This window comes from Taeniopygia guttata, chromosome 11 (genome assembly GCF_048771995.1).
Source record: "Taeniopygia guttata chromosome 11, bTaeGut7.mat, whole genome shotgun sequence".
NCBI lineage: Eukaryota > Metazoa > Chordata > Aves > Passeriformes > Estrildidae > Taeniopygia > Taeniopygia guttata.
The window spans coordinates 18,171,646-18,199,561 of NC_133036.1; the positions used below are offsets into that span (position 1 = coordinate 18,171,646).

The 27,916-nt window shown below is 43.2% G+C and overlaps 1 protein-coding gene across 2 annotated transcripts; it reads left to right on the forward strand.

Moving 5' to 3' along the window:
* The first annotated feature begins 1,932 nt into the window (after positions 1 to 1,932).
* On the forward strand, positions 1,933 to 27,912 carry LRP3 (LDL receptor related protein 3). Of its 2 annotated transcripts, XM_032750406.3 has the most exons (8): positions 2,092 to 2,139; positions 3,725 to 3,787; positions 7,003 to 7,050; positions 14,908 to 15,046; positions 23,334 to 23,542; positions 23,827 to 24,913; positions 26,025 to 26,157; positions 27,091 to 27,912. In XM_032750406.3, exons 2-8 carry the CDS (start codon positions 3,781 to 3,783, stop codon positions 27,883 to 27,885), a joined length of 2,418 nt encoding a protein of 805 aa, XP_032606297.3. In that variant the 5' UTR covers positions 2,092 to 2,139; positions 3,725 to 3,780; the 3' UTR covers positions 27,886 to 27,912. The 2 variants fall into 2 exon arrangements, with proteins under 2 accessions (XP_030137979.4, XP_032606297.3); XM_030282119.4 differs by lacking the exon at positions 3,725 to 3,787 and having other exon boundaries at positions 1,933 to 2,139.
* The last annotated feature ends 4 nt before the right edge of the window (positions 27,913 to 27,916 follow it).

Below are 27,916 nucleotides of genomic sequence, written 5' to 3' on the forward strand. Positions count from 1 at the left end.
TTCCCTAGGTCAGCAGATGCTAAAGCATACACGTATGTACCTTCATATATAATTTCCTAAAATATACATATATTTATATGAACACAAAAGTGTGTGACCAAAAATTAGGTGTCAAAATTTTTAATTAGTCCTATGTGAGCATCAAAGTATAACTCCAAACTGAGTGGATTTTATCTTGATGAGATAGTGGCATGGACACAATCTGTTAAAAGAGTCTGCATCCATCATTTTGCTTTCAATCCACTGTTTTGGTGAGGTGCAAGGGTGTTATTTAATGGAAATGAGAGATGCAATTTACTATAATTCCCATAAAAAGGGTTAAATCAGAATGTAGAGGTGGCTATATATGTTTTTAAAATTACAATAATAGACTCACCAAGGAAAAATTATTTTATGAAACATTCCATTATTGCTTTTACAGACTCATAATTTGAGAATTACTGCTCAAATCCCCAGATGAAATGATTTTACAATCATGGGTGCATTAGAGGTTTAAGAATTGTCTAGTTAGATTACAAAGAGTTTAGTTGTGAAAAATTGTTGTGTGATTTGTTAGGCTATTTAGCATTGCACAGACACATGTGAATTAGGCTGTATCTGCAGAACAGACAGCTCACCGCTGTGCTGAATGTGGGGCCTTCTCATCTACAGGTAAACTTTGTACTGATCCACTTACCATTTCTTGTGACGTCCATTTCTCTCATTCCAGGTACACCTGACATGACACTACTGATCCTCAGGCATTCATTAAGAGCCAGAGTGATAGGCAAATGGGAATTACAATTATAATAATTCCAACAAAGGAGTTGATAAGGAAAAGGTAAGGCACAGGTCTGTAGCTCAGTGAGGGTAAGGATCTCAACCCAACGCACTACCATAGCCACACGTTATATTGTTGAAATAAAAAGGCCTAAAGCACTGGTACTGGTTCTCAGGGGGAGTATGTGAGCACCTGCAAATGGGAAAACAAGGAAAAGTTCAGCAAACGTGAGGTAGAGCTGGTTCACTGTAGCTGTTAGGGCAACCTAAGCAGGGGTACCTGCCCCTTGCACTCTTCTGCAATTCTCTTCATGAAGGTGCCAGTTAACTTCTGCTGTCGTCTTGCTGCTTGTTATCACATTAAGCTTTGTCCATTTTCAGCGGGAGAGGATGGGTTTACCTGGTTCACGGTGATCCAAAGTGGCAGCCTTGCTCTGGACACGTTACCTGTGTGGTGAGCAGAGGACTTGTTCCAGGGTCCGCAGGGCTGGAAGGGCTGGGGCCCAACACCTGGTACGGGGGAAGCGCCTGTACGAGCTCTAAGGCCAGCCGGGCTCCCGGGGAGGCTTTTCTGCAGGCGCCCGTCACCGACCAGAGCGGGAGCTGCAGCGGAGCCAGCGCAGCGCAGCTCCGGGGGAAGCTGCCGGGAGAAGGCACCGGGTGCCCGGCCGGGGGCCGGGGGGGCGCTGGGCGCGGCCTCGCGGCACGGGCCCGGAGCTCCGCGCACCGCCCGGCACGGGCCCGGAGCTCCGCGCACCGCCCGGCCCGGGGGCGGCCCCGCGGGGCGCTGCGCGGGCCCGGCCCGCCGCGGGCTGCCTGCGCCATGGCCGCGGCCGGAGCGGGGAGAACCGTGCCCGACAGGAAGCGCGGCGGCCGGCGCTGCGCGGGCGGGCTCGGCCCTCGCCGTCCCTTCCGCCCCCGGCCGCGCTCCGCCCGGGCGCTGGCGGCGGCCCCGCAGGTGTGCGCGGCGCGGAGCGGAGCGGGGCGGCGCTGCGCTCCCCTCGCCGCCGGCCCGGCCGCCGCAGCCGCTCGGCGGGCCTGTCACGTGGGGCAGCGGCGGCGGCGCTGCGGTCTGTTCTCCGCCACCTGCCCCGGAGCGGCGGCGCGGCCCGGCCATGGGGCCGCGGCCGGCGCCCGCTCCTCTCCCGGCTCCTCTCCCGGCTCCTCTCCCGGCTCCTCTCCCGGCTCCCCGCCGGGCGGGGGCACCGCGGGCCGGCGGCGCCGCCGACTGCTGCGGCTCGGCGTAGCGGCTCGGCGGGCGCGGAGCCTCCGCGGTTCCCCCCGCGCTGAAGGGCAGGCGACAGCGACCCGCCATGGAGAAGGCAGCGGCCGCGGAGCTCCGTCAGGGCGCGCTGGCGCCGCTCACTGCCATCTGCCTGGGTGAGTGCGGCCCGGCCGCTCCCTGGCGGCGGGGCACGTCCGGGCACGGCAGCGGCCGTGGGGACCGCCGGGCCCCCTCCTCCCCTACGGGCAGTGCCCGCGGGCGGGGGGCGCGGGATGGGACGAGGCTGCCGCACACCGAATGGTGCCCGCGGAGTCCCCCCGTCACCCCGCTCCCGAGCGGGGCGAGCGCCGGCGCGGCCGCGGCTCGCTCGGGCTCCCGCACGGGCTGCCGTGCCCGGCGGTGCTGGGGCGGCGCGGAGCGCTGCCGGATCCACCGAGCCCATCGCCTTGCCCTTGGCTCTGGAAGCGCTGCCATAACCTCGCACAGCCCTGAAAAAAAAAAAAAAAAAAAAAAAAAGTTTGGGAGGCATCACAGATTCTGCCGTGGGCTTGTGCGGGGCGCGGTGCGGGCAGCGGCGCCGGGGCTCGGCTGGGGACCGCCTGGCCCTTCTCTTGAGCGGCAGCGGGAAGAAACATTTTCTCTCCCTCCGTGTCTCTGCCATATTCTGCTCTCTTCCCTCCCTTCTGCTTGAAGCCGTTGCTTTCCGCTCTGCTTCTCAGCAGGTGTTAATTTATGGCAACGTGATGAGGCGTATCGCTGGTTGCCAGTCTGTCAGCCCGTTCAGTGTGGGGAGATGGTTTTTGTTAGGCAGCAGCGTTGGCGCCCGGCTGTGACGGGAAGGAGCGAACGACAGGCCCGTGTGTGTAACAGGGCACGTGAAGTTAGAGCTGCTGGAGCTGACTGCTCCCTTCCTGCGCCCTGCCGGGGGATTCTGCTGGGGCAGCGAAGCCAGGAGCACCTGAGCACTGCTGGGGCTGCGCTGAGCCCCCCAGACTTGGTAAACTGTCACAGCTCCTTGATCCAGAATGCTTTCACCCACATCTCTTCGCTAATGAAGTGGATTAGAGTTAATTTTTAATAATCCCAAGTGACAGTTACTATTCGTTATGCAAGCGATCAGAAAGGGATATCTTGTGGCCAGACTGGTTGTTCTGTAAAACAGACTGCTTGTTTTTGTAAAAGTGTTTCCTTAACATCAGTGCTCACCTAGAAAAATGTAGGAAGTTGAACTTTAAAGGTTGATGTGGTTATTTCAGATGTATCTATTTTAATTAAAGTAAGTACAATATAAAAAGCTAGCTAAACTACAAAACAGTTTGAACATCCAGGTCGTACAACTCTTTCTTTTTGCAGAGTCTTAACGGGATGTCAGAGATGTGCACAGCATGAGGATAATATCTGCTACACTGTTTACTTAAAGTTAGAGAAAGATACATATTTTCCTTATATCTTTGAATTTCTTTTTGGCTTTTGGGGAGTGTTTTGAGTTTTTTTAATTTTGTTTAGTTTTTTTTTTTTTTTTGTGACCCAGTCAGATCTTTGTTAAACCTTTTATTAGTTGGCATAAATAGCATGGTTATTGTTAAAATGACTAATGAGGTAATAAAAGGTTATGTAAACTCCAGAGGTGAAGTGAGAACACTTGTTGTGTTTAGGTGTGGGTGATGTCAGGCTAAAAGTTTAGTAGATTTTTTGCTTTCTATGACTTCTAGAATTTCATTGTCTGGCTCTTCTTTTCAGCTGGAATGTTTTATTCCTATTCCTTGCACAACTGACAGTAGTGGAAGTTGAGAAACATGAGAGGTGGGAAGCTTGTAAGGTATTTTGCTTCAGTGAACCCATAAGAATATAATGCTGCTACTTTAACTATTTTATGTATTTTACTTCCTGCTTGTCTGTCCTTTCATCCTTGTTTTTGGTTCTTGCATTTTGCCATTCCTTCCTGTTTTCCCATGGCCTGTGTGTGGGTGTTTGGTGTCTGTATCAATGCACTGCCACTGACCACTGCTGTGTGACCTCATCTGTAAACTGCTGCTCCAAAGACTGGAATTGGGTTTGTTTCAACTGTTCTTTTGTGAAGCCATTTTGTTTATCATTCTTGAGAAATTCTGGAGGACATAGAAAGTTATTAAATAAGAAGGAATCGGTGAAGTTGATGTCTCTCCTTCTGGCTATGGGGAAAGCCTGGTAGCTGTCATTTGGTTTGGAGGTGCCAAGATGTTAATTTCCTTTTTAATCCAAATAGCCACTTTCCAAGCTGAAAATCTCACCCTGAGAATTATTTAGCAATCCAAATGAATGGCACAATAAGTTTCCTACATGGAGCTCAAGCCAACTGAACCACTTCAGGAATTTTTTTCTGGCTTTCCCATAACTGCTCAACAGTTAAGAAAAAGGGCATCCAGGAAACGTTCAAATACTGTGGTCTCTCACCTGTTTTTATTTTGACAAGAGACAAAATCAGCAGGAAATGGCTGTTCTTTCTTATGGGCCTCTGACAGTTTTGAGAGCTAGGTGCTGGTTTAACAGTGCTCTTGTGGTTTGATGGTCTTGAGTGAGCAAAATGGGTATTGGAAACCATAAGCTTATTCAGTTGCTTGGGAAAACATCTGATGTGAGACTTAGATTTTATTTTAAAGAACTGTTTCTGCTGACTTGGTATAAAAGGGTTTGAAAATGAGAGTGAAGAACTTGCAGCTACAGCCAGTAAAAGTTTTTTGCAGAGATAAATTAGTATTTTTGGGAGTTCTTTTTCGTAGGTATCTGCCAAGTGTGATGTTCAAGGCTGCCTGTAACTACATTTGTGGTAGTAAACTAGGGCTCTCTGTTGAACAATCCTCAGTAATGTGGCTCTGAGTTGGCTAATTCCACTCTATTATGCCCCTTGTCTTTATCCTACTTATTGCCATTTAAAGAGAATAGGGGCCTCTTATAAGCCGTGTGAGGAAACCTCTGCTTCAGAGCTTGATTCTCTTGTGGCAGTTGGGAGTGTTCCGGTAGAAACATAAAGATTACAATGGCAGTACTGACCCAGATTTATCCATACAATGTATCTTCAAACACTGCTTTCAGTTGTGCTGGTACTAGTCATGCAGAGTGTATTCATGTACTTTCTATGGAGCAAAACTTAGTATTTTACTTCTCATGAATATAAATTTGTGACATAATCATGGATTAATTTCAGCTCAGTCTTTAGGACTGTATTACTATGGTTACAGATAGTGGCACTTTAATATTGTATGAGGAAATGTTGTGTTGCTGTTCCTGCTGTGACCCAGAGTTTTTCACAAACAGATGTGCTGCTTTGCCACAGTTAACAGGGCTGTGTTGTTTGCTGGTACAAGATAGTATTTTTGCTCCTAGGTACTCTTACCTAACAGAGCAAACTAGCACTGTGAAAAGAGAAATAGCACGTTGCTATTATCGTATAACAAATGTTACTAATGTTAGCTAATTGTGTAATAAAATCAGTGCTGTTAGGGTCCTTGGAACATCATAATAATGCTTATTAACACAAATCTATGTCTCAGGTGTGTTTCTCCTCAAGCTGTGGCATTACATACGCTGCCACTTAGTTGCCCTCCTGGTTTTGTGTATTCCCAAAAGGTCAGTCCAAGACTGCCTAGAAGGAGGGGAAGTCACTGCCCTTGTCCCTGAGGCAGACCCCTGAAGTCTGTGACCCCAGGAGCAGTTTTTTCTCTGTTTTGCAGGGCTTGGCCTCAGCCTGAGGCCTGTAGCAGTCCTCCCAAAAGGAGAATATCCAAACTGTGGATAGCCAGATATAAGTCATGGAGGGACTGCTGTAGGCACCTGGGCTGCTGCAGTGTGGTGACTGAAAAACATGAGTGGGCCTGAGCTGGAAAGCTAAGGCATTGTTTTTTATTTCCACCCCTTTAGTACTTTTTGTACCTCTTGTGCTGGTTTAAGTTATGACAGAAGGTAGTCAGTGCAAGAGTCATTGTTTTGGGATGTGTTTAGACAGTGTAGAAGACAATGGGGGCCCACACTCTGAGCCATAAATAGTGCTAATTGTCAGCTGCTTCCTAATGACTGTTGGGAACAGGGACAGTTTCTCTTCCTCTCTTCTCCTATTGTTGATTTTTAAATGATGTTTTTAACTAAATTCTTGCCAAGAGATTATCTATTAAAAGATTTAGGATTTAACATATGCAAAATAAAGCCAAAGTGAGTGCTTGGGCTGGGATGTTGTAAATTAAGTTTTTGGTAACATTTTAAACCTTTTAAATTTTTTTGTCATTCTGTTATTAGGCTATCTTTGTAGATTACAGATTACTGTTGAAATGAGCGCAGTCAGTGGGACACTGTAATTTTTAAAGAATGTGTGGGGAAGCTAATAGGGAACTATGTATTAATGCTGACTTCTGGAGCAGCAATGACACAGGACAAATTTTCTTTGGCAATAAATACTCTTTCCAGATCGCTTTAATGGTATACACTGTAAGAGGAGACTTTTGAGAAAGTGAAGAGTCTTTGGAACTAATTTGCAAGTCAGATATGTATTGCAAGTACTGCCTCATCCTGTTTTGATTGTATTAGTGGACCTTGTTGAAAACTTCACTGCTTTGCTTAGTCAAGGCAATCATATTAGCTTTAGCAGCTGATTTTCAAGGTGACATTTAGCTGGGGGGAGAAACTTTGCTTTATTCAGAGAAGTATTTAAGGATAGTAAGTGCGTTTTAGTGTGATTGTTCTTCTGTGTTCTGCAGTTAAAATTAATCCTATGGAATATAATTTAAAATGGATTGGCAGTTGTTTCTTTTGGTAGCATGTTTCAGAGATACTAAACTTACGTTGTGTATTGACTTGTTTTAGCGACAGTGAAGGATAATAGTTGATCAGATGACTTGCCTGTGCAGATAAGCAAAGTTCTTGTTGGGAAGCTGCAATGCACTTGTGTTACCACCACAGCAAACACCTAGAAACGGTTATCTATTGACTGCTGTATCACCCTGTACTGCTAGAATTTGTCTGAACATTGTTTTTCTGTCTTTACACAGTGAATCTCTTCCTGACTGGGAAAATAGAAAGTGCTGTTACCTCATTAGGTAAGACATACTTTTCTTACCTGTATTTACTGTTCATTTGAGCTCTTACTGCTTCTTCCCCATACAGAGGGGTGTTCTAATGAAAGAGTGACTTTTTTAATGGCGTTTAAGACAAACTAACGATGGCATCTTAGGAAGCTGAGGACTTTTAAGTCTTCCTGGGCTTTGTTGTGGTGCCAGCCAAGATGAGGGATCTCTATCCCCTGTCCCCAAGGGCAAAGGATTGCTGTCCTGGTGTCACCAAGGCCAGGGATCGCTGTCCCGCTGTCCCCAAGGCCAGGTTGGCAGTCCCGCTGTCCCACTCTCCCCAAGGCCAGGATGGCTAGGCTGTCACACTGTCCCCAAGGCCAGGGTGGCTGTCCCCAAGGCCAGGGTGGCTGTCCCCATGCCGGGGCTGTCCCCTGTGGCCCGGCAGTGCTGGGGGTGTTGCTGGCACTGATTTTCTTATCTGGTTGCTGTTAAATTGTAAATTGTTCCAGTAACAGTAAATTGTTATCTCAACCCCTACTCTGCATTTCATCTCTCTCACCTGGGGGAGTTGGGAGTGGCTGTGTGGGGTTTATTTTCATTTGGGCTTAAACCTCAACAGGATTATAGACTGCATCAGTGTGATAAAAATTGTCTGCTTGAGGCTAAGGTTGTACTGCTGGGTATGTTTGGGAGAAAACTCTGTGTTTAGGAAGTATGCCTGGGAGCACCAAGTCAGGGAGACTGGCTCATTCCTGAAGAAGCTAAAACAAGAATATTAAAAATGTCTCATGAATGTCAGTGTGGAAATTTGACTAGAATTGCAGCAGTTAGTGTAATTTCCTTCTCTCTAGCAGTGCTGTGACTTACTGACATTATGGGAATATTGCAGTCAGGGTCCTCTTAGTGATAAGGACCCTCTTGTGACTGTCAATCTACCATTGTATGTGTAGATGTACTTTATTCCAGAGAGGCTGTAACTTACATTAAAACTGAAAATGACAAATAAGAGAGATGGGAGGAAAGGATATTGGAAAACAAAAATAATTGTAGGACAGTAGATTGAATAATGTTGGAGCTTGAGTGTTCAAGTCAAAATTGGGGGTTGACAGAAGGTTTAAATCAGGAGAAAGTAGTAATTTTATGATTAGGTAACCTGCTTAAATTAAGCTTAGAGTAACTGTGGATAAACCATGCAGGAGATGTGTTGTTTGCAGCACGGTATTTTCCATTCTTTCATTGGAAAAAGTACAGAGTGTCATTTATGTCTTAGTATGTTCTGCCTGGATGGTTCTTTAGCTTTTGGTGGAGTTTGGCATCTGTTTTGTCTATGATGCATGAGTTTACAGAGTGCAAATTAAGTAATTACACAGTTGCTTACTTAGACTGGTGATACTGTCCCAGCCTAAAATATGTAGAAGTGCTTCCAGTTGGCTCTGCTGCTTTTTAACACGTTTTTTCACTAGAAATAGGGTTGTAACATCTGGCTTTTATTCCGCAAGTATGCTGGAAACCCCACAGTATTGTAGCCTTCATGTTTTCTTGTCTTCATGCAGTTTTGAGTTACCTTGTCTCCTGATGGTGTAACTGGAGCTTGGGATAAAAATGATCAACAAAGGTCATTGCAACAGCGGGATCCATCCGTGTGTAGCTTCTCTTACCTGTGCTAGAGAAGCTAGGCTGGCCTGTTGATCGAGCTGTGTGAGCTCAGATTTTGTCACATCTGTATGTGGAACCCTTGGACTCTGCCTTTACTGGCTCTGATCAGGGGCAGAAAAAGCCAGCTGGAGACTGAGCAAAGCAAAGGGGAGCCTTGAGTCTTCTTTTCCCACAGGCATAAGGGATCTGCATTAAACCATGTGTGCAAGCCCTCCTTGAGGGAGCATTGTGAGAACTTGGGGAGAGTTTCCTGCTGACTCTGAGACAGCTACTTGAGGAAATGTGTATTGCCAAGCACTTGGTTTTGAGAGGAGTTTCCTTGTGGCAAGTGCAAAACATCTTTTATCCTGGAGCAGATGGTTGGGATGCGTTCCTTCTGACTGGGACAGGCCCTAGTGCAGAAGAATGTGAAGCTCCAGGATTTATTTTTGTCTGGGATTGTCTGAAAATTTATTCTAGCACAGCATAGTATCCTCAGTGCCATCCTTTTATGAAGCTTAATGTCTGTTTTATTAAAGTTGCTCTTGCAAAAATAAGAGTGATATTATTAATGTAAAGTTTTTGGAAACATCATTGCACGTATTTGTGGCATAGTTATCTGGCAGAGGGAATCTACTGCTGTTTACAGTAGAAGAAATCCATTTGATTGTTACAGAAAGCCTCATTAAGATTTATGTGCTCTTGACAGAAAGTCTCTGAACTCCAATCTCTTCTGGCATGTGTTTAAAGTTTGGAGTTTTCTTTTTCTTTGCTTTTTTTTGGTTGTGTTTTTTTTTGGTTTGTTTTTTGTTGTTCAGTGGTTTTTCTTTTTTTTTTAATTGTGGAAGAAATTTATTACTGTCTGTCTTTATAATTTATCTTTTCTTTAAAAACACCATTTCAGTTAGACTTTTGCTGAGTTGGTTGGCCAATCCAGGCATTGGTATTTTTGTTTCTTCAGTAATGCTAAATGTGGGAAATTTAAGCAGTTTGGAGTTTTTAGTGAATTTAGATTTCACTTTTCTTCTAGGTTTGTGCAGAAAGGCTGTAGAATTGTTGAAAAAGTGTTATCACTGCTATTCTTTTGTGTTGTCACTGATGATAAGGTCTTCAGAATCCAGGACCTTACCTTTCTATTTTTAGGAACTTCCCTTTCCTTTAGATGTTTTGGCAATTTGAACAGGCTTTTGTTTATTTCCTTAAGGAATCACAGTGTCACGTTGAAGCCCTAAGTGCTTATTAACACGGTACTTAGGCATGTGTGTGATTTCACAGACTTCATGGCTAGGAGATGAGGAGGGAATTGGGACCCTTTTATTAATATTGAAGCCCCACAGTATAAAATTCTGCCCTTGTGTGGTTTTACCATTTAGTTGTCAGCACTGAAGGCTGTGTTTAGTAAAGGTATTTCTTTCAAAATGTTTGTGTGTGAAAAAAGAGCTGCTGAAAACTGTGCTGGGGTACTTCACCTTTTCTTCCTTGCAGCAGTCAGTGCACAAGGAGGGAGGGGCAGGCGACTGCTTTAGGGAGGAGGTCGATTGATCTATGCAAGGCCTGTAGTAATGAGCGTTGGTGGGGAAAAAAGGCATCAAAACCATGAGGCAATTAGGTGAGGTTCGGGAGGGATGTATGTGTGTGTCCTCAGTTTGCTCCGACAGGTTTAGGGGACCGTGGGCATATCGTTGAACAGTGTAATTAAGTTTTGGCAATACTGTCTTGGTGTCATTTGTAATGATGGTGTACCCCATAATCATCTGTTCCCAAAACTCGTTCCTGTATCTTTGAGGTTCCATGGCTGGAGCTGTGTTTGTTTCTGTAAGTGGTGTGTGTGTGTGACTCTGTGTGTTGTGTGTCTGTGGGTGCTGTGTGCCACTCTGTGTGTCTGTGGGTGCTGTGTGTCTGTGGGTGCTGTGTGCCGCTCTGTGTGTCTGTGGGTGCTGTGTGCCACTCTGTGTGTCTGTGGGTGCTGTGTGCCACTCTGTGTGTCTGTGGGTGCTGTGTGTCTGTGGGTGCTGTGTGCCGCTCTGTGTGTCTGTGGGTGCTGTGTGCTGCTCTGTGTGTCTGTGGGTGCTGTGTGCCGCTCTGTGTGTCTGTGGGTGCTGTGTGCCGCTCTGTGTGTCTGTGGGTGCTGTGTGTCTGTGGGTGCTGTGTGTCTGTGGGTGCTGTGTGCTGCTCTGTGTGTCTGTGGGTGCTGTGTGCCGCTCTGTGTGTCTGTGGGTGCTGTGTGCCCCTCTGTGGGTGCTGTGTGCCAGTCTGTGTGTCTGTGGGTGCTGTGTGCCAGTCTGTGTGTCTGTGGGTGCTGTGTGCCACTCTGTGTGTCTGTGGGTGCTGTGTGTCTGTGGGTGCTGTGTGCCCCTCTGTGTGTCTGTGGGTGCTGTGTGCCACTCTGTGTGTCTGTGGGTGCTGTGTGCCACTCTGTGTGTCTGTGGGTGCTGTGTGCCACTCTGTGTGTCTGTGGGTGCTGTGTGCCGCTCTGTGGGTGCTGTGTGGCACTCTGTGTGTCTGTCGGTGCTGTGTGGCACTCTGTGTGTCTGTGGGTGCTGTGTGTCTGTGGGTGCTGTGTGCTGCTCTGTGTGTCTGTGGGTGCTGTGTGCCCCTCTATGTGTCTGTGGGTGCTGTGTGCCACTCTGTGTGTCTGTGGGTGCTGTGTGTCTGTGGGTGCTGTGTGTCTGTGGGTGCTGTGTGTCTGTGGGTGCTGTGTGCCGCTCTGTGGGTGCTGTGTGCTGCTCTGTGTGTCTGTAGGTGCTGTGTGTCTGTGGGTGCTGTGTGCCGCTCTGTGTGTCTGTGTGTCTGTGGGTGCTGTGTGTCTGTGGGTGCTGTGTCCCGTATCCCGATCAGCCCTAGGCTCGGTCTGTCCCCTCCCCAGTTTCAGGACCTGAGGACCCTGTGCCGGGAGAGAAGGGGAACCTGCTCCGCACCCAGCCGAGAGGATCCAGCCCAGCCGGCCTCTCTTGGCTGCCTCTAGCAAGACAAGTTCCCTCTGTGAGCTTGCAGCCCCCTGAATCCAGAGAACTTCAGTCAGGGCTCAGGAGATAGGCCAAGTGAGAGACAGGAGAACAGAGCGGGGCCGGGGGAGAAAAGTCTGACACCATTTCCCCCTTTGTCCTTTGACCCCATGCTCGAAATCCAGGGCACCACCTTGGGGGCTGTGCCTGGCAGTTTTTGTTTGGGGTCTCTTTGTTTTGGGGAGTCCACAGGGTTGAGCAGTTTTGTATTTAGTTGTTATTTGCTGTTGTTCTTTGTCGTCATTGGATTAGGAACGGTGAGAAGCAACGACATTCACTTCACACCTCCTGAGTTTTAGAGTCAAACTTTATTAGGAACTTCAGATATTTATAGGCAGGATCGTTCACCCAGAACCTGATTGGTTCTCAAACAACACTCCTCACACCAATGCTTTAATTAGGAGCAACACCTTCTTGTCCATAAACATGATGTACAATATTCCACATGTTTACAAACACCAAGTGTACAGGTTGAGATAAAAATTGTTTTAATTCTTTTCTCTGAGATTCCCATAACTTCCCCAGGACGATGCCTGGGAAACTTATCTGTTTCTCTCTCTGACTAAACTGTTGCATCCACAGTTTCTGATTGTTGCTATTCTGCTTGTTAGTAAAGGGTTATTTTTTCACTTAATCTACTTACATTCATTACTTACTTGGACCCCGAGGGAGATACCTAGACCCAGAGGCTTCTCCTTTAAATTGTCTTACCAAAACAGATATTAATTCAGATTTGTGGTCCATTCAAATCCAAACCCTTTACAAGCAATTGGCCTTTTGAGTAGGACAAGTCTGAAAAGCTTGATGTGTGTCAGCGGGGATAAGGCCATGGTAAAGTACTGGCAACAATAGCCATTGTCAGATGAACTACCAAAAATTACATATAATATCAGTGCAGCCCTTCCCTCACTATGTCCTTAAATTTGCACAGCTACAATTCTTCTGTTGAAAGGAAGAATCTGTTTCTTTTGTTGCTTGTTTTTTTATTGCCTCACATTTATATCAGATGTGCAGTGTTACTAAGAAAAAGCATTTCTCACTGAAGACCTGAGCTGTGATGTTACAGCAGATCCTCTGTAGATTACATCCAGAAACTACTTTATTCCAAAAGAAAAATATGTAGTGATATTACTTCAAAACGCTGGGATACTTAAATAACTATTGCTCAGAGTCTTTGTAATTACTTCCTAAAACTGAGAAATAAGTATTTGTGAGAATAATAGCTCCCCTAACTCCACTGGTGGATGTGTGAATGGAAGTGCTCATGTGAAGCCATCAGCTTGTCAGCGGGACTTCCTCAAAATGGAAACTAAATAAGTTTTGTGTGGTTTTAACTCTGTTTTATTGCAAGTACTACAAATAAGGAATATTAATCCAGAACATAATATGGTATGAGGGCAGCAGAAATATCTGCACAGGTGTTGCTGGAAGCCTCTGGATAGTGCTGTCTTATGTATTTGTTCTTTCACCTTGTAGATTCTGTTTCTTTCCTATTTTGAAGTGTTGTTAGCCTGGCAGTTAGGAAATGCAGTCTTTCCAGCTCCTTTATGTGTTTGCTAGCTCTTGGTCCTCTTCTGCTACTGTGATATATTGGTGCAGTAACAAGTATGTGGAGGAGCACAGTTCTAGACCTAAAGAAGCTGAGAACTGGAGTTGAAAAGTCCTGTGGGTCTTGCATTTGCTTTTATAATTCTATAATTGAAACTGCATCTCAGTATTTTCCAGTATCTGGCATGGAGCTGCTCTGTTTTTAGAACTGTGATAACAAAAATGTTCTTGTTTTTGTAACTTCCTTACTACAAAATATTTGTTTGGAAAAAGATGTTTTCATGTGTTTATGTATTCTTTATGTTTTTGTGGCCTTTGAAACTAGTAGGAATTATATACATGTATTTCAATGGAATGCTCTACCTGGAGAGTAAAAATAATAGCATTTTTATATTTTGCCTCAGGTGAGTTACTCACCTCATGCTTTTTGTATTCCTGTGGCTCTCACTTTAAAAGTGCTTTCTGTGAGCAAACAGAATAGTGCCAGGCCTGGGTTTCCTGGAGGGGACGTGCTGCAGCCCAGCCCCAACCAGGAGCTCTGTAGGCAGCCCTGCCACCTGACTTGACTGCAGCCAAGAGCTGTGCTGGTACTCCTTCCTTCCATCCCTCCAGTGCAGCTAAATCTGATCCTAACTGGGAATTGAAAATGGTGTATTTGTGTGGCTGGATTTCATGTAAATCTCTCATTTATAATGCAGTGTATTTGAATGCTTATATGTATGAGGTGACGAGGTATAGGCAACCCTTTTTTTTCCTTGCTGTGTTTTTCAGGTACAAGAGTGTAAGCTTCTGTCAAAAACTGAAATGTTCAGCTGCAGTCCACAAGTCATGCTCTAGATAATAATTTGTTTTAAAAATAGTTTAAATATTTTTTGGAGAATATTCAGAATAGCTGTTGCATTACAGAGAATTTTCCCTCTTGTAGTCTGCTTGGAGTACATTTTCCTATCAGAACAGCTTTTCAACTTGTCCTTGGAACATTTAATTTTTATTTTTGAATTGCTTAATTATAGATTAGAAGTATTTGATGTAGCCTGCTGTTTTCCATAGGAAGAACTAAATGTGCTTTGAAAATGCTGAGCTTTATTTGGCCTTGTTTGCTCCTTTCCCTGTCTTGAAAATTTTTCCCATCTATGTGGGTTCAGAAGGAATTTAGAGTACTTCAGTGATGTTCAGTGGAAGCATTTAACATTGGACTGCAGTTTACTTTTTTGTGGGAGAGGTGGGGGTGTGGTGGGTGGTGGTATTTTCTCAACCTTTACAAACTCTTCATGTGGTTAAGAGAATAAACAGTGTGTGTAGGAACATGTTAAAACAAAATGAGCTACTAGTTACTTTACAGTTAATTTGGATCTTCTTCACTTGCTGGGTGACCTAGCTAGGCTTTGGGAAACTGGTAAGAAGGATTTCTGTATTACATCCTCTTGGCAGATCCATGCAGTAATATTGATTGTAGCCTGTGGTAGATTCATACAAAGTTATTGATTGGTCCTGCATTGAAATGCAGGTTATGCTTACCTACACGTGGTGTGGGTGTCTTAATTAAAAAAACAGGGCAGGGAAGAAAGGAGAAAGAGGATAATACTGTTGACTCTGATATGTCTGCAGTCTCCAGGAAGTGATTAAAGCTTTTTAAGCTAATATGAATTGTTGATTAGGCAAAGCATTAACAGTATGATTTTTCTCCCCTTATTAACAGCTGCTTGCAGTGGAGAACTGGAACAGCACACAGAGAGACGGGGAGTCATCTATAGTCCTTCTTGGCCATCCAACTATCCTCCAGCCATTAACTGCAGCTGGTACATCCAAGGAGATCATGGAGATATGATAACAATTAGGTATGGTTTGATATTTGTGGAGGTAAAGGATTGCTTTGCTGAAACAAAACAAAATGTGAGTTTACCTGATACACCAATGTGAGGCTGTCTTCAGAGCCACGATGATCAAAGAAAGCTGAAATTGGTTATGCTGGAACATGGTTCCAGGTTGGGCACCTCTCTCTATTTAAAAATGCTTCGCTCTGTCTTGTTTCTGTGGGCTACTTCTGACATCTGTGATTACAGGAGTCACTTGTGGTCTTTTAAAGTATTTCTCTTCACAGTGCCTATGTGAGATTTCATATACCCCTGACATTTGAGGGAGTGGGAAACAGCAATATATTTACTCACATTATATAGTCCCCTTTTCCTTCTTTATGTTGCTTATAAACAGGAGTAGGTGAAGGCTATAAAACCTGAAACAGCTTCAGTGGGCATGTAAAATTCTTGGAGAAAAAATGGTATTTTCACTAATGTCTTGAAATGGTGCTATGTTTAATATACAGTTGAAGATAATTATTGCTTATTGTTACTTGTTTACCAAAAGACACATGCTTTTCTGCTTAATATTTATTTCCAACAAATCAAATAATAGTTAGCATTTTTGGTACAATTTCAGCTCAATTCTAGAAAAATGCTATTCAATAAGGATTAAAATGTACTGCAAGTGGCTTGTTAAGAATGTTTAGGGTATAATGTGAATGTGCCTAATTTCTCTGTGGCTCGTGGTAGGATCCTTCATGAACCAAGAATTTCTTACTTAAAAAATAAAACCTAGGAAAAGTTTTTTGGGGGGTTTTAGTACTGTTACATTTGACACCATCTGCTCATTCTTTGCTCAGCTGCTTAAAAGGACTGCAAAACCTCTTCAACTGCAGATGCTCAGAAATTGAAAACAAATCTGCCACAGATGGAATAATAGGAAGGCTCTACCATCCATAGTTCAAAGTAGGAACTACTCATCAAAAGTAATGAAGCAAATACCTGCCAGCATTTTAAATTCATACATAGAAACATGCTTTTAAACCCCATTACATTACATTGGACGTGGGGAATTTGTTTCAAAGCAGAGATTGATGGAAACTGAGAAAGCATACAAATGAGACACAGGACTTGACTCTGGAGAATAATGCTACAGTTTATGCTAAGAAAATGTCTCAGGGCTCCAGTTGGAACTGGGACTCTTTTCTGCAAGTGTGAGTGTAACAGAGGCTAGAGAAACAAAGGAATATGAAGTGTGGCAACTGGTAATAATGTGTGTACAATTTAGATGTATGCACAGCAATATGACTTGAAAGATTTCTTAATGGGTTTGTTTTCTGTCACTGAATGCACAACCATATCCTGCCCTCCTCTGCACATGCAAACAATAGAAACTGCATGTTTACATCCCAGGGACTCGTGTTGTGGTGTTATGTTTGTAACTATAAATGTGTTTGGAATTACTCACTCCAGTGTATGAAATGCAAAATGTTACAGCAGCTGAGGATTTCTTTACAAGGCTGTTGCCCTTGCAATGCCAAAGATGTAAAAGAAGGAGCTGACTTGCCTGGGCTAGGAGGTTTCAAATGCAAACATTTGAAACATTTTCTGATTTCCATTTGGATATGCTTCTTATTCTAGCAATGTGTTGGTAAGGGCATAAGAGTAGCTTTTAAAATTTTCCTAGGAAAATCAAACACAGTTCTTGTGCTAACATCTGCATTTTGAAAGGTTTCAAAAAAGCCCATCTCCTTTGTGTTGTGTTACACAGTATGCACTTCCTTTGATCTTGAATTCTCGTTGACAACAAGACAGCAGTGTTATGTAAGAGATATATGTAATGAGATCCAGCAGGCGTCATTAAGGGAGAAAATTGCAATTGAAAGTATTTTTTATTTCTAAACTGTTTGCACTTGGTGGTTATTTTTTATAAACCTATTTTTCAGCAGCTTTTAGTAGAGCAGTGGCCAGATCTACCTGTGTATGTAAGATGCTGGCTTCTGTGGCCATCTCCTTTAGAAACTGTGTCTTAATGTCTGTCTTTCATGGGTATATTGGTTTTCTTAATATCCTCACATTTCCATGCCCTTTGTTTTGCTTTATAGTTTACTGCCTCGAAATCCTTGAGGGAGCTTTCCCATGAACAGGAAGTATATGTTCCTTGTGCTTATACCACTCCATATGCATGTTTCAGTACTTTCTTTCAGGTTCATGTGTCTGATGGAATGGTTCCATTGAGCCCTGTGAAAAGAATGTAGCTACTGTTTTTCAGGACTATGTTATGTCTCTTTAAATTCAGGTGTTCAGTTGCTAGTTATTGTTTTGGAAACTACTTGATTTTTCCACCCATTTTTTCTATTTTTGTGCTTCTCTTCACAGAGGATTACAAAAAAACGTGTAAGATCATATAAAGATGTCATATGCAGTAATTGCCTTTGTACCATCGTTTACAGGCTTAATAGATTTATGTTTCCTCATATCTAAGAAAATGATGAAAGAAATTTTTGTTTAGCAGTTGCTGTTACTTGATGGTTGTAATTAACCCTGGTGTGGGTGGAGTGTAAATTTATTATTTTATTACTGGAATTTAGGGGACTGCATGTAAAATGTTCTCCATATTCAGAATTCAAGATAAGACTTGAAAAGCGATCTACTTAGTGACCCACTCAACCTGTCTCTTATTAATTGAGGTGAGGGGATCACCTACATTTGCTTTCACTTCAGTGATTCCTAACACTGGCTTTGAAAAAAGAAATTGTCAGATACCATTTGAGTTTCAATTTCTGCATTAAATTGAGGTCTGTTCATATATTCTTGCTGGTCTGTAATTGTGTGACGAGTTTCACAGTCTATTTACCATACTCATTGTGTTTCAGAACTTGACAGTAACTGGAAAAAAACTCATAAGAGCCATTTACTTGCTCAGCCTTTGAAGAAATAGTCCCTACTAGAAATAACCCCTACTAGGCAGTGTCTCTTGTCTAAGGCTATGCAGTTAGCTTGTGCTTGGGAGCTGGGAGTAGAATAGAGCTTTCCTGACTTGAGGTCCTTGTGCTTCAGTAGTTAAGCAGAAGTTTTTAATGAGCCAATTAAGTCATCAGTTGTTCACGGTCTACATTTTTGTGAGAAGTTGACAAATAGAAGTAACTTTTCTTGCTTAATTGCCTGGTTGGTTTTATTTTGGGACTGTGCTTTACTGACCTATCCATAATATTTTTTCTCCAATTTTTAAAATGAGTTTTTAGGGCCAAATTGGACATTTACTTTTTAAAATTTATTTGCTAATTGCTTTCATTCAGGTTTTGCATCCCATGTTTGTCCTTTCCCAGTTCCTAAGAAAGCTTTCTTTTTCTTTAATCTGTAGTCCCTCGTGCCTAAATTACTGAAAGGCTTGTAGAGAATTCCCTTCATTATTTATAGAAGTACTTTTTTTTCCTAGCTGCTACTGTTCCTTTCAGTGCAGATGGCAAAAAAACTAAGCTCTGCTAAGCATTAGGTTTGCAGGAAGCACATTTTTCTCATATATATATAGATTATTAATGTGTGTTTGTGGTAGTCTGGTTTAATGAAGTACTTCCCAGCAATGTAAAAATAGATAGTAGGAAGATACCATTGTAGGCTGTTACTTCATGTGAGTACATAGTAAAAACCTGATATATATGACTAATACTGTAATTTCCTGTAAATTCCTGGAGCTCTGCTCACTGTTGGAGGTAACCTCTATTTCAGTATCATGCCACTGGGAAAAGGATCAGATGAGTTTACTGATTCCTGCAGCATTCAGTAAAAACAAAACATAGTGCTGCATTTCTCAGTTCACATTGAGTTATTCTGATCCTCAAAATCTGAATACTTTCAGTGTTTAATTTGCTATTGTACTTCTGTATAAAAATGTGGAAGAGACATTCCAAGAGCAAGACAATAGCATCTTTCAGGAGAAACAAAACCTGCAAACTTTTGTCCAGTGATTTTGATCTTGTACACCAGTCTCCTTATGCATTCCTGTATTGTTTTGGAGATCCACAGTTAGCAGTGAGAGCAGCCTGAGGACCAGGCCATTTTAAAGGACATTCTGTGATGGGTGTTGTATTTTGTTTATATTATAGTTCTGGTGCTGGAAATACCAATGTTTTACTCCTTTTCCTCTCCCTGCCCTGTTGTGAACTAGGGCTGTGTGCTCTGGTTGTGGAGAGGAAAAAAAGCCTGGAGGAAAGCCAGGTTGTCCTTCCCTTTATCTCCAAGATGCCAAAGCAGGGGAGCATTGCTTGGGAGTGAAGCTCTTGGGTGGAGGGGGATTGTCTGGAGCAGGGGTTGCAGGGGGGACGAGGCTGCAGCTGAGGAGTGCAAGGGCTGGAGTTTTAACACCCTGTGCCCTGCAGCTTGCACGGTAGGGTGGACCCCTGGTCCCTGTTCCAGTCCTGCAGAACTGTCAGAGGGCTTTGCTGGAGAGGATTAGTGCCTGAGCAGAACTGACTCGCTTTACTTCTCAAATCCTGTGCTTCCCTGCCCAAGGTATTTAAAAATACTATGGTACTGGCTGGTGCTGCATGAGATATGGATGACTTACAGATTTAACACATGAGTTATATATGAATACTCTCTGTTTCAGTATGACTCCCATTTCTTGTTTTAGTCACATAAAATGATGTAGTTTTGTGGTACAAAAGGTCTGAGACTTCCCTCAAGATCAGTAACTACAGACTTCAGTACTTTTCCAAGGGCTGTGCAGTGTCTGTGTAGTCCTACAAGCAGTACAAGCACAAGTCTTTGTCCTGTATTTCCACTGTATACCAATAGTCGTTCAACCCTTTTGATAGAAAAATTTGCATTCCAGTTTAAGAAAGCTCAGCTGAATAAATAAATGTTTTGTGGATAGCAGGATTAAGTTATTCTTCAGAGGACTACAACAGAGCAGCTCTAGATCTAATAAGAGATGATGAAAAGACTAAAGCAGTAGAGGCTGCATGCAGCATTCAGGAGTCTTGGCTAAAATAAATCAGTTGGCTACTTAAGGTCAGAGTAGGATGGCAGAAACCTCTAACACAAAACCTTGTCACAAATGCATTATGAAGTGAAGCCAAATTTTATATACTTACAAGTGCAAACATATGAATTCATATTGTTTTCATATGTATTTAGAAGGCAGTGGTTTTTGTGGTGAGGGCTTGTTCAAGTAGATCATGATTTTGGTCTTGTGTACAATCAACATCAACGTAAATGAGAAAAAATTTACTTCTAGTAGGGAAAATATAACTTAAAAGGGTGCTGAAACAGAGTGACAATGTCTTAATCGAAGGAAAGTTTGTTGAAAATACATCTGTTGATTAATTTGCATAAGGGGGATGTAATTGCTTTGACTTTGCTTTGGCTCTTAGCAGAAGAAATTTTAACTGCTGTGGTATCTATTACACATAAAATTTCACATTAGAACTAGAACATACACAGAGAAATTGTGTTTGAAACTTCTAGGCACTTGGGATTAAGATGTTTGTTTTTGTAGCAGAGTTTGTTCCTGTGAATATTCTGTATTGCCCTTTTTGAATACCAAGACTTTTTTTTTTTCAGTAGCTTGTGTATCTCTGAGAGGTTTGGTGTTCTTAAGGAATCTGTTAAACACAGTGTTCCTTTGCAAACCTATTCTGCCTTGTCACCCTTGTACTCTGTGGCTGAAGTTTGGATTTGCTAGTGAAGAAGTGTGGGATTCTGCTCTGAATCTGTCTGAGATCCAGAAGCGACATTGAGGAAAATCAGTTATCCTCTGTATGCCTGGGCTTCTGCATTGGAAGCTGGAACTAAAGGTTGTTCCTTTTCCACAATCAAAAAAAGCTGTTTATTAGCAATGTACAGTACTAGACTTCCAAGGTAAAAGTAAAATATATTAATTGTACATGAATGCAGACTCTTGAGAGATACTGCTGTCATCTGCAAAGGAGTGTGTAAGCAAGGTATGTGCATGTGGCTGACTTTTCTGTACTCTTCCTTTGTATAAATCTTGAAAGTATTCAATATTTTTCTTTTCTTTTTTTTTTTTTTTTCCTATAAAGACATGCTTTCTAAAGTAAGTTATAGACAGCTTATTGTATAGGCAAATTCTCCCCTTGGGTTGTGCAGTTTGTGCTGTGTGACCATGCTGTGGCTGAGTTATTTGCTTGATAGACAAAAGTAGCTCTTTTCAGCAGAGCGAGGGAAGTGAGTGGCTGTGGGACCCAGTTGGAGTGCTGGGAACTGGGTAAGAATAGGAGAACAATTTGTTTGCCTCTTTAAGGTTCATCATGGTGCATCTAAAATAACTACAACAGTAAAGCATCAAAAGATGTAGTAAATGAACTTGTTTCTAACATACTAACAGAAATTTTTTAGTCATTCCCACCCCCCCTTCCTAGTTTTGAGTTTCCCTTTCTTAATTTAGTGCCTATTCCCTTTTCTTAAAAACTTCTGTTGTTGGGCAGATGGGTATTTCTACCACTTAGTCAAAAAGTTTTCATTAAAAAATTCCTATGAACAATCCTCCAAGTAGATTATAGAAACCCCACATGATGTGTGGTGCCAAAATGAGTTACAAAGAGCAAAAGTAATGTGGTAGCTCAGTAATGCTGTCTCACATCTCGTGTAACAAACAAACTTTATGTGAGTACCTATAGCTTCCCTGATGCTTTGGATAATTCCTTTTCATGATGCAGTGGCTGTTCACTTCTTGATCATTAAGAGCATTTTATGCTGAACACCTGTAATAGAAATACTCTGGTTTATCTTTGAATGGCTGAGTACTTAAATATTTTTATTTTGTCTGCACAGTCATCTAAAACTTCTTTGCAAAGTATGCTGGTTTCAGAAGTTTGATGAGATTGCTTATAGCAAAGAATTGAGTGCTGTGGGAATATTTCTTCGCAGCTGGGAAGACACACAGAGGTTGGTGGAAGAAAAAGAGAAGAGGAAGGACATTTGTGGGTGGATTGTCCTTGCACATATGTTGTTTTTCATCTCTTAATTTCCATTTTAACTTATCCCTTTCAGTGTTCTCTTACTTCTCATGCTCTTGCTGATAACATTTTTTTTGAGAGTTATTAAGCCAATGTGTTTAGCAGGATCTAGAGGTGTGGGTAGGCTGAGTCTCCTGCCTAAATGAATTAGAAGATTTACATGGATGCTGTTCTTCCCCTTTCAGCTTCAAAGGTCAAGATCTGGCAGGCATTGACAGCCTTTTGTAAATACACATTGATATCAGAAAATTATCTTTCCATGTATCTTTTTCAAAGAATTTGTTGTTGATGTTTGTGAAAAATGCTTTAGGGAAGGAGATCTGTATTGTGCCACAGCTTTTCTGCCTTTCTGAAAATTCTGTCTACATATTTGCATGAAGTATGCACAAATTTCACCAAGTTAATTTGGTGTAGTTGAGTTGCATAGAAAAGGACCAAAATTCATCTCTAAGTGTCCTGAACAGCGTGCCCTTTCCTAATGAGTGTGCTTTTCTGTGCAGTCTGCAATCTGCTATTGTCATTGCAGATTGCTGGATGGAAATGCAATCTGTTTCATCAGAGAACAAATACCACATACGGTTCTTGAGCCACGGGTTAAGGCATATTATCCAGCTGTGTTCAGTGCTCTGCAAACAGGCTCCTCTTTGCACCAGATAAGCTGCTATTGAATAATCACTTGGCTTGTGTCAGCAGAAGGATTAGGAATTTGACTGTGTTATAGTCGTGTTTGTTCTGTATTTCCACTCCCAGAAAGGGAATATTTTAATCTTTGAATTAAAAGATAATGGTGTTAGATTTTAGGTTCTATTTCCACCCCTATTCTCTTCTTGGTCTCTCCTTGCCCATCCGTGGCTCAAAGAGAGATTTGTCTCATACTTAGCCCTTTGGGGTCCTTTGTACTGCTTCCTATTGTTCTTTTTCCAAGACAGTAGTCAACCCTGTCATCCCTAGTTTCATAGCTTTTACAGTTGCAAACGACTGCTGAAATTAATCTGCTTTCTGTATAATGTATTGTGGAATTTTGCTTTTCTTCATCTCTGTATTTTAGGAAGCAGTTTTATTTAAGGACTGAGTAAAAGAGGACTCATTCTTTCAGCTTTTGGAGCTGCTTTGGTATGATGTTTATGCTTGTGAAATGGGTGCTTTTCCAAATTAGGGGATGTGCTTTGTCTCTATATACTCAAGGTGATCTATAGAAGGTAGATGTTTCATTATCTTTGAATGTGATACCTTTATGTCAGCACTGCTTGATGCAGAAAGTCAGCCATTAGGATTTTTTCTTTCTCTGTTAGGTTTTGTTCCAGATACGTGTCTTTGTAACTTGTGCTTTCTTTTGTCCTTGACAGTTTCAAGAATTTTGATTTGGAAGACTCTCAGAAGTGTGCAGTGGACTGGTTGATGATTGGCCCATCTTCCAAGAGGGAGGAGTACAAAGTGTGTGGATCTTCCATACCTCCATCTTTCATCTCTGCAAGGGACCATGTGTGGATATTTTTTCACTCAGATGCATCAAGCTCAGGACAGGCTCAGGGATTTCGCCTTTCTTATATTAGAGGTAAAATCTTACGGGTTCATTGGCTTCACTTCATGCCCTCTCTGGCAAAACTTGGAAGACAGGAGTACTTTTTTTTTGACAAGCATCTTGAGCTGTTGATTTTTGTAAAGTACTGGTGGTAACACTGATACTAGTTACATGTGGCTTTTTAACTGTATTGCTGAAGTGTACTGGCCTGACTAATTAGCTTATGACATGCATGGTAGTAGATGTTGAAACGTGATATCAGATAGTTCCAGAAGTTTTGGTACTGATTTATTTTTTCTTCTTATCCCCTTTCACAGGAAAGATAGGTCAGTCTGTGTGCCAGTCAGATGAATTCCACTGTGCAAACGGGAAGTGTATTCCCAGTACCTGGAAGTGTAATTCCATGGATGAGTGTGGTGATAACTCAGATGAGAAGAATTGCACTGTCCCTCCAACAGACCCTCCATCCAGCATCTGTCCCTCAGGAATGTTTCAGTGCAGTGCAGGACACTCCACCAAGTGCTTGATGAACGAGCTGAGATGTAATTCAGTTAAAGACTGTGGTGATGGTTCGGACGAAGATAATTGTCCTGATCTTTCCTGTGGCAAAAGGCTGGGGAATTTTTATGGATCTTTTGCTTCCCCAGATTTATTCCGTGCTGACCACAGCAGGTCAGACCTTCGTTGCACGTGGTATGTGGACACGCAGGATAATCGGCATGTTCTGTTGCAGCTGGATTTGCAGTTAGGCTACAATGACTATGTGAAGGTGTATGATGGCATCGGAGAGAGAGGTGATAAATTAATGCAGACGTTTTCACACCACAACAACAGGCATTCTGTGAGTGTGGAGTCGTCAAAGGGCCAGCTCACTGTCTCATACCATGCCCGCTCCAAGAGCACTGGCCATGGATTCAATGCAACCTATCAGGTGAAAGGCTATTGCCTTCCTTGGGAGCACCCTTGTGGAAGTGACGAGGAGTGTTTCACAGATAAGCAGCATTGTGATGGCTGGTGGCATTGTCCGAATGGCAAGGATGAGGAGAACTGTCCTGCTTGCCAGAAGAATGAATACCCATGTGAAGGCAACAGTGGGCTTTGTTACTCAATACTTGACCGCTGTAATAACCAGAAGAACTGTCCAGATGGCTCAGATGAAAAAAACTGCTTTACTTGCCAGCCAGGAAATTTCCATTGTGGGACAAATCTGTGCATCTTTGAGACTTGGCGCTGTGATGGCCAAGAAGACTGCCAGGATGGAAGTGATGAACGTAACTGCCTGGTGATTGTTCCCAGGAAGGTCATCACAGCTGCTCTGATTGGGAGTCTTGTGTGTGGCTTGCTGTTAGTGATAGCACTGGGTTGTGCATTTAAATTATATTCTCTGAGGACCAGGGAGTACAGGTAATTGTCTTGATTTGTTGATGTTTTCATAGCTGTGGTGGTTTTTTCAATTTTGTTAAAAGGAAAAGAAAGCTGATTCTTAACCAGAGAATTTGCAAAATACTGTGAAATCAAATCCAAGGACCTGATGACAGCTAAATAGTAGTCACTGCATTATGCTTAGAGAAGATTTATAGGAGTAGTGAGTGGAATATCAGCTCTTCTGTGGTCTGTGAGCACTATGATTTTATTGTGCGGTAGGCAGAATCTGTTTCTAACCTAATCTGCCTTTTCCTTCTCATCTCCTTGCAACAAACCCCTTGCCCCTGCCAAAAACTGCTGAACTGCTACAGTGAAGTCTTCACTGAATCTGAATTGAAGAACCCTTCACCCCTCCCCAAATACTCCAGTTCTCAGTTCTGCTTAAGGTGATGTCCTGCTATGGTGGGGCCTGTCCATGGTATAAGCTCTGCCCCTTTCCTGTGGCTCTGTATGCCTCATTTTAGATGTAGTGTGTGTGTTTCTTTGCCTGTGAGAAGTGGGATTCTGCCTTGTAGGAGTCATAAGTGACTTCTGGTTCCCATCTCATCATGTGCACCAGCTCTGTGCTGTGCTGCTGGCACTGTGTTTTAAACTGTGTTTTACATTCTCTCCTGATCAAATTGCATGATTGAGGACCTGCAAAAGAGCTGCTGTGCTAAGGTGGGAACTTCAGTGCCTCTGTTCCGGCAGGACTGGCAAACCTCTCTGCAACTGCAAGCTGCCCCTGTTGTGTGATTGTTTCCAGTTCTTAATGTCTTTTCCAAAAATAACATTTGGGCCCTTGCTGAAAAAGTTACTGCTTTTACTGGCACAACAATTACTAGCCAGTTGTAAAAACTTCAGTTGCACACAGTGTCCAACCTGAGACTGTGCTGGAGAGTTTGCTGGTTTGATATATTCGTGTATACCTTGTACTCTTAGTCCTTTTGTTTGTTTTTGCATCCTGATAAGATTTTCATGGAGCTTAGTGGAAAGTTGGTGGTTTTACTCCTAGCATGAGCCCCTTGGCAGTGCTTTTCTACATTAGTGTCAGGGAGGTGGGACAAACTGTTACTTCTGTTCCATGTTGTCTCTCTGGTTCTGTTCCCAGAGCATTTGAGACTCAGATGACGCGGCTGGAGGCAGAGTTTGTGCGGCGGGAAGCTCCACCTTCCTACGGGCAGCTGATTGCACAAGGACTTATTCCCCCAGTCGAGGACTTCCCTGTCTACAACGCATCACAAGTATGCAGACGTTTATGTGCCAATAAATATTTCAGCAGCCAAACTACTATAAATTAGATAAAGTCAATCTGGAACTGTATTTCAGTGGCTGTGCTAATTATGCGAAAATAATAATGTGTATGTGTTACATGGAGCTGAAGAGCCACAGTTGCTGCAGTAGTAGTTTTGAACACATTTAATGTAGTTGTTGGGGAGCAGCAGTGAGATAAACACTTTTGCTGTACATCAAGACGGAATGAATAGTGACAGAGAGAAAGGTCACAAAGAAAATAGAAGAAAAGGGTTTTTCAAGCTGAAACTGTAAATGCACCTGAAATGATAAGAAAATAAAATCTCTAGCAGGATTTTTGGAAAATTCTTAATTTTCAAAAATGATTGTTTTTCATTTACAGGCAAATTACACTGGCAAGCCATTAAGTCATTCTGTTTCATTGCTGAGTACTCAGAAAACTCCTGCACCCTGTCAGAAATATCCATCTGAAATACAATTCCTAATGTGATAAAGCACTTGTAGTTTGTTACTCTAGTGGAAAATTAATTTCTGGGCAGAAAAGCAGAGCTGAAACTCATAAAGGAAACACTGTAAGGAACAGAAGTTGTGGCTGCCCTTCCCTGGCAATGTTCAGGGCCAGGTTGGATGAGGCATTGACCAGCCTGGTCTAGTGGGAGGTGTTCACAGCAGGGAACTTGGAATGAGATGATCTTTAAGGTCCCTTGCAAGCCAACCATTCTATGAATATATGAGAGTCTTCTGGTACAGGCAGAGCTGTCTTTGGTGTTCTCAAATGGTTTGTTAGGAAATACACATTTAAGAAGAAAGCACAGGGATCAAGTGTGAGTATTGTGGCAAAGCGGAGATATCCGTGGGGAGAAGAGGGTTGACAAGCCTTTGGAGCGTGTGTGAAATGCAGTTTTGCTGGCTGTGTGTTGCAGGTTTCTGTGCTGCAGAACATCCGGACAGCCATGCGGAGGCAGATGCGGCGCCACGCGGCGCGGCGCGGCTCCTCGCGGCGCCGCTTGGGCAGGCTCTGGGGCAGGCTCTTCCACAGACCCCGGGGGAGAGGGCAGATCCCCCTGCTGCCTCCTGCCCGCGCCTCACAGACCACCCTGGGCGATGGAATCATCGGCACCGCTCGGAGCCGCCCCCCTTCCCCAGAAGGACCGAGCTCCGAGGCACACGGCCCAGCCAGGGGCCCACAAGAAGCTGGGTGTAGCAGCTTGCAGCCAGAGACTGACACGACAGAGCCATCGCCTTCCAACATCTTCCAGCAGAACACTTGCACAGCAGCACATGCAGAGCCTGAGGCTGGACACACCGATAAATCCTTAAGTGCTGACTCTGACACGGAGCTTAAGCAGCCCAGTAAAGCAGATACAGGAAAGGCTTTCAGAGATCCTTTATCTGAAAGTGTTACAGAAACGATCCATGGAGGGTCAGTATCCAGGAGGACTGTCCCAGAGGACAGTAGTTTAAGTGGAAGTCATCCACTGAGTGAAGATCCATGTAGATTACCCTTAAAAAAGTGGGAGTCTGGTTATCCAGACAGCCCTATGAATGTTCATATCCAAGTGAATGGACAAAACCAATGTTGCCCTAACTCATACCAGGAGGAGCCTTTGGGTGTTCATGCAGCTTGTTGCCATTCTGTGGAAGTGCCAATGTTACAGTCATCTACTTCCCTCTCTGAAAATAATACCAGTGATGATGAATCTTTACTTGTTTGCTAATAAAATTTTTTGTTTTGTCCATGTAAATTTT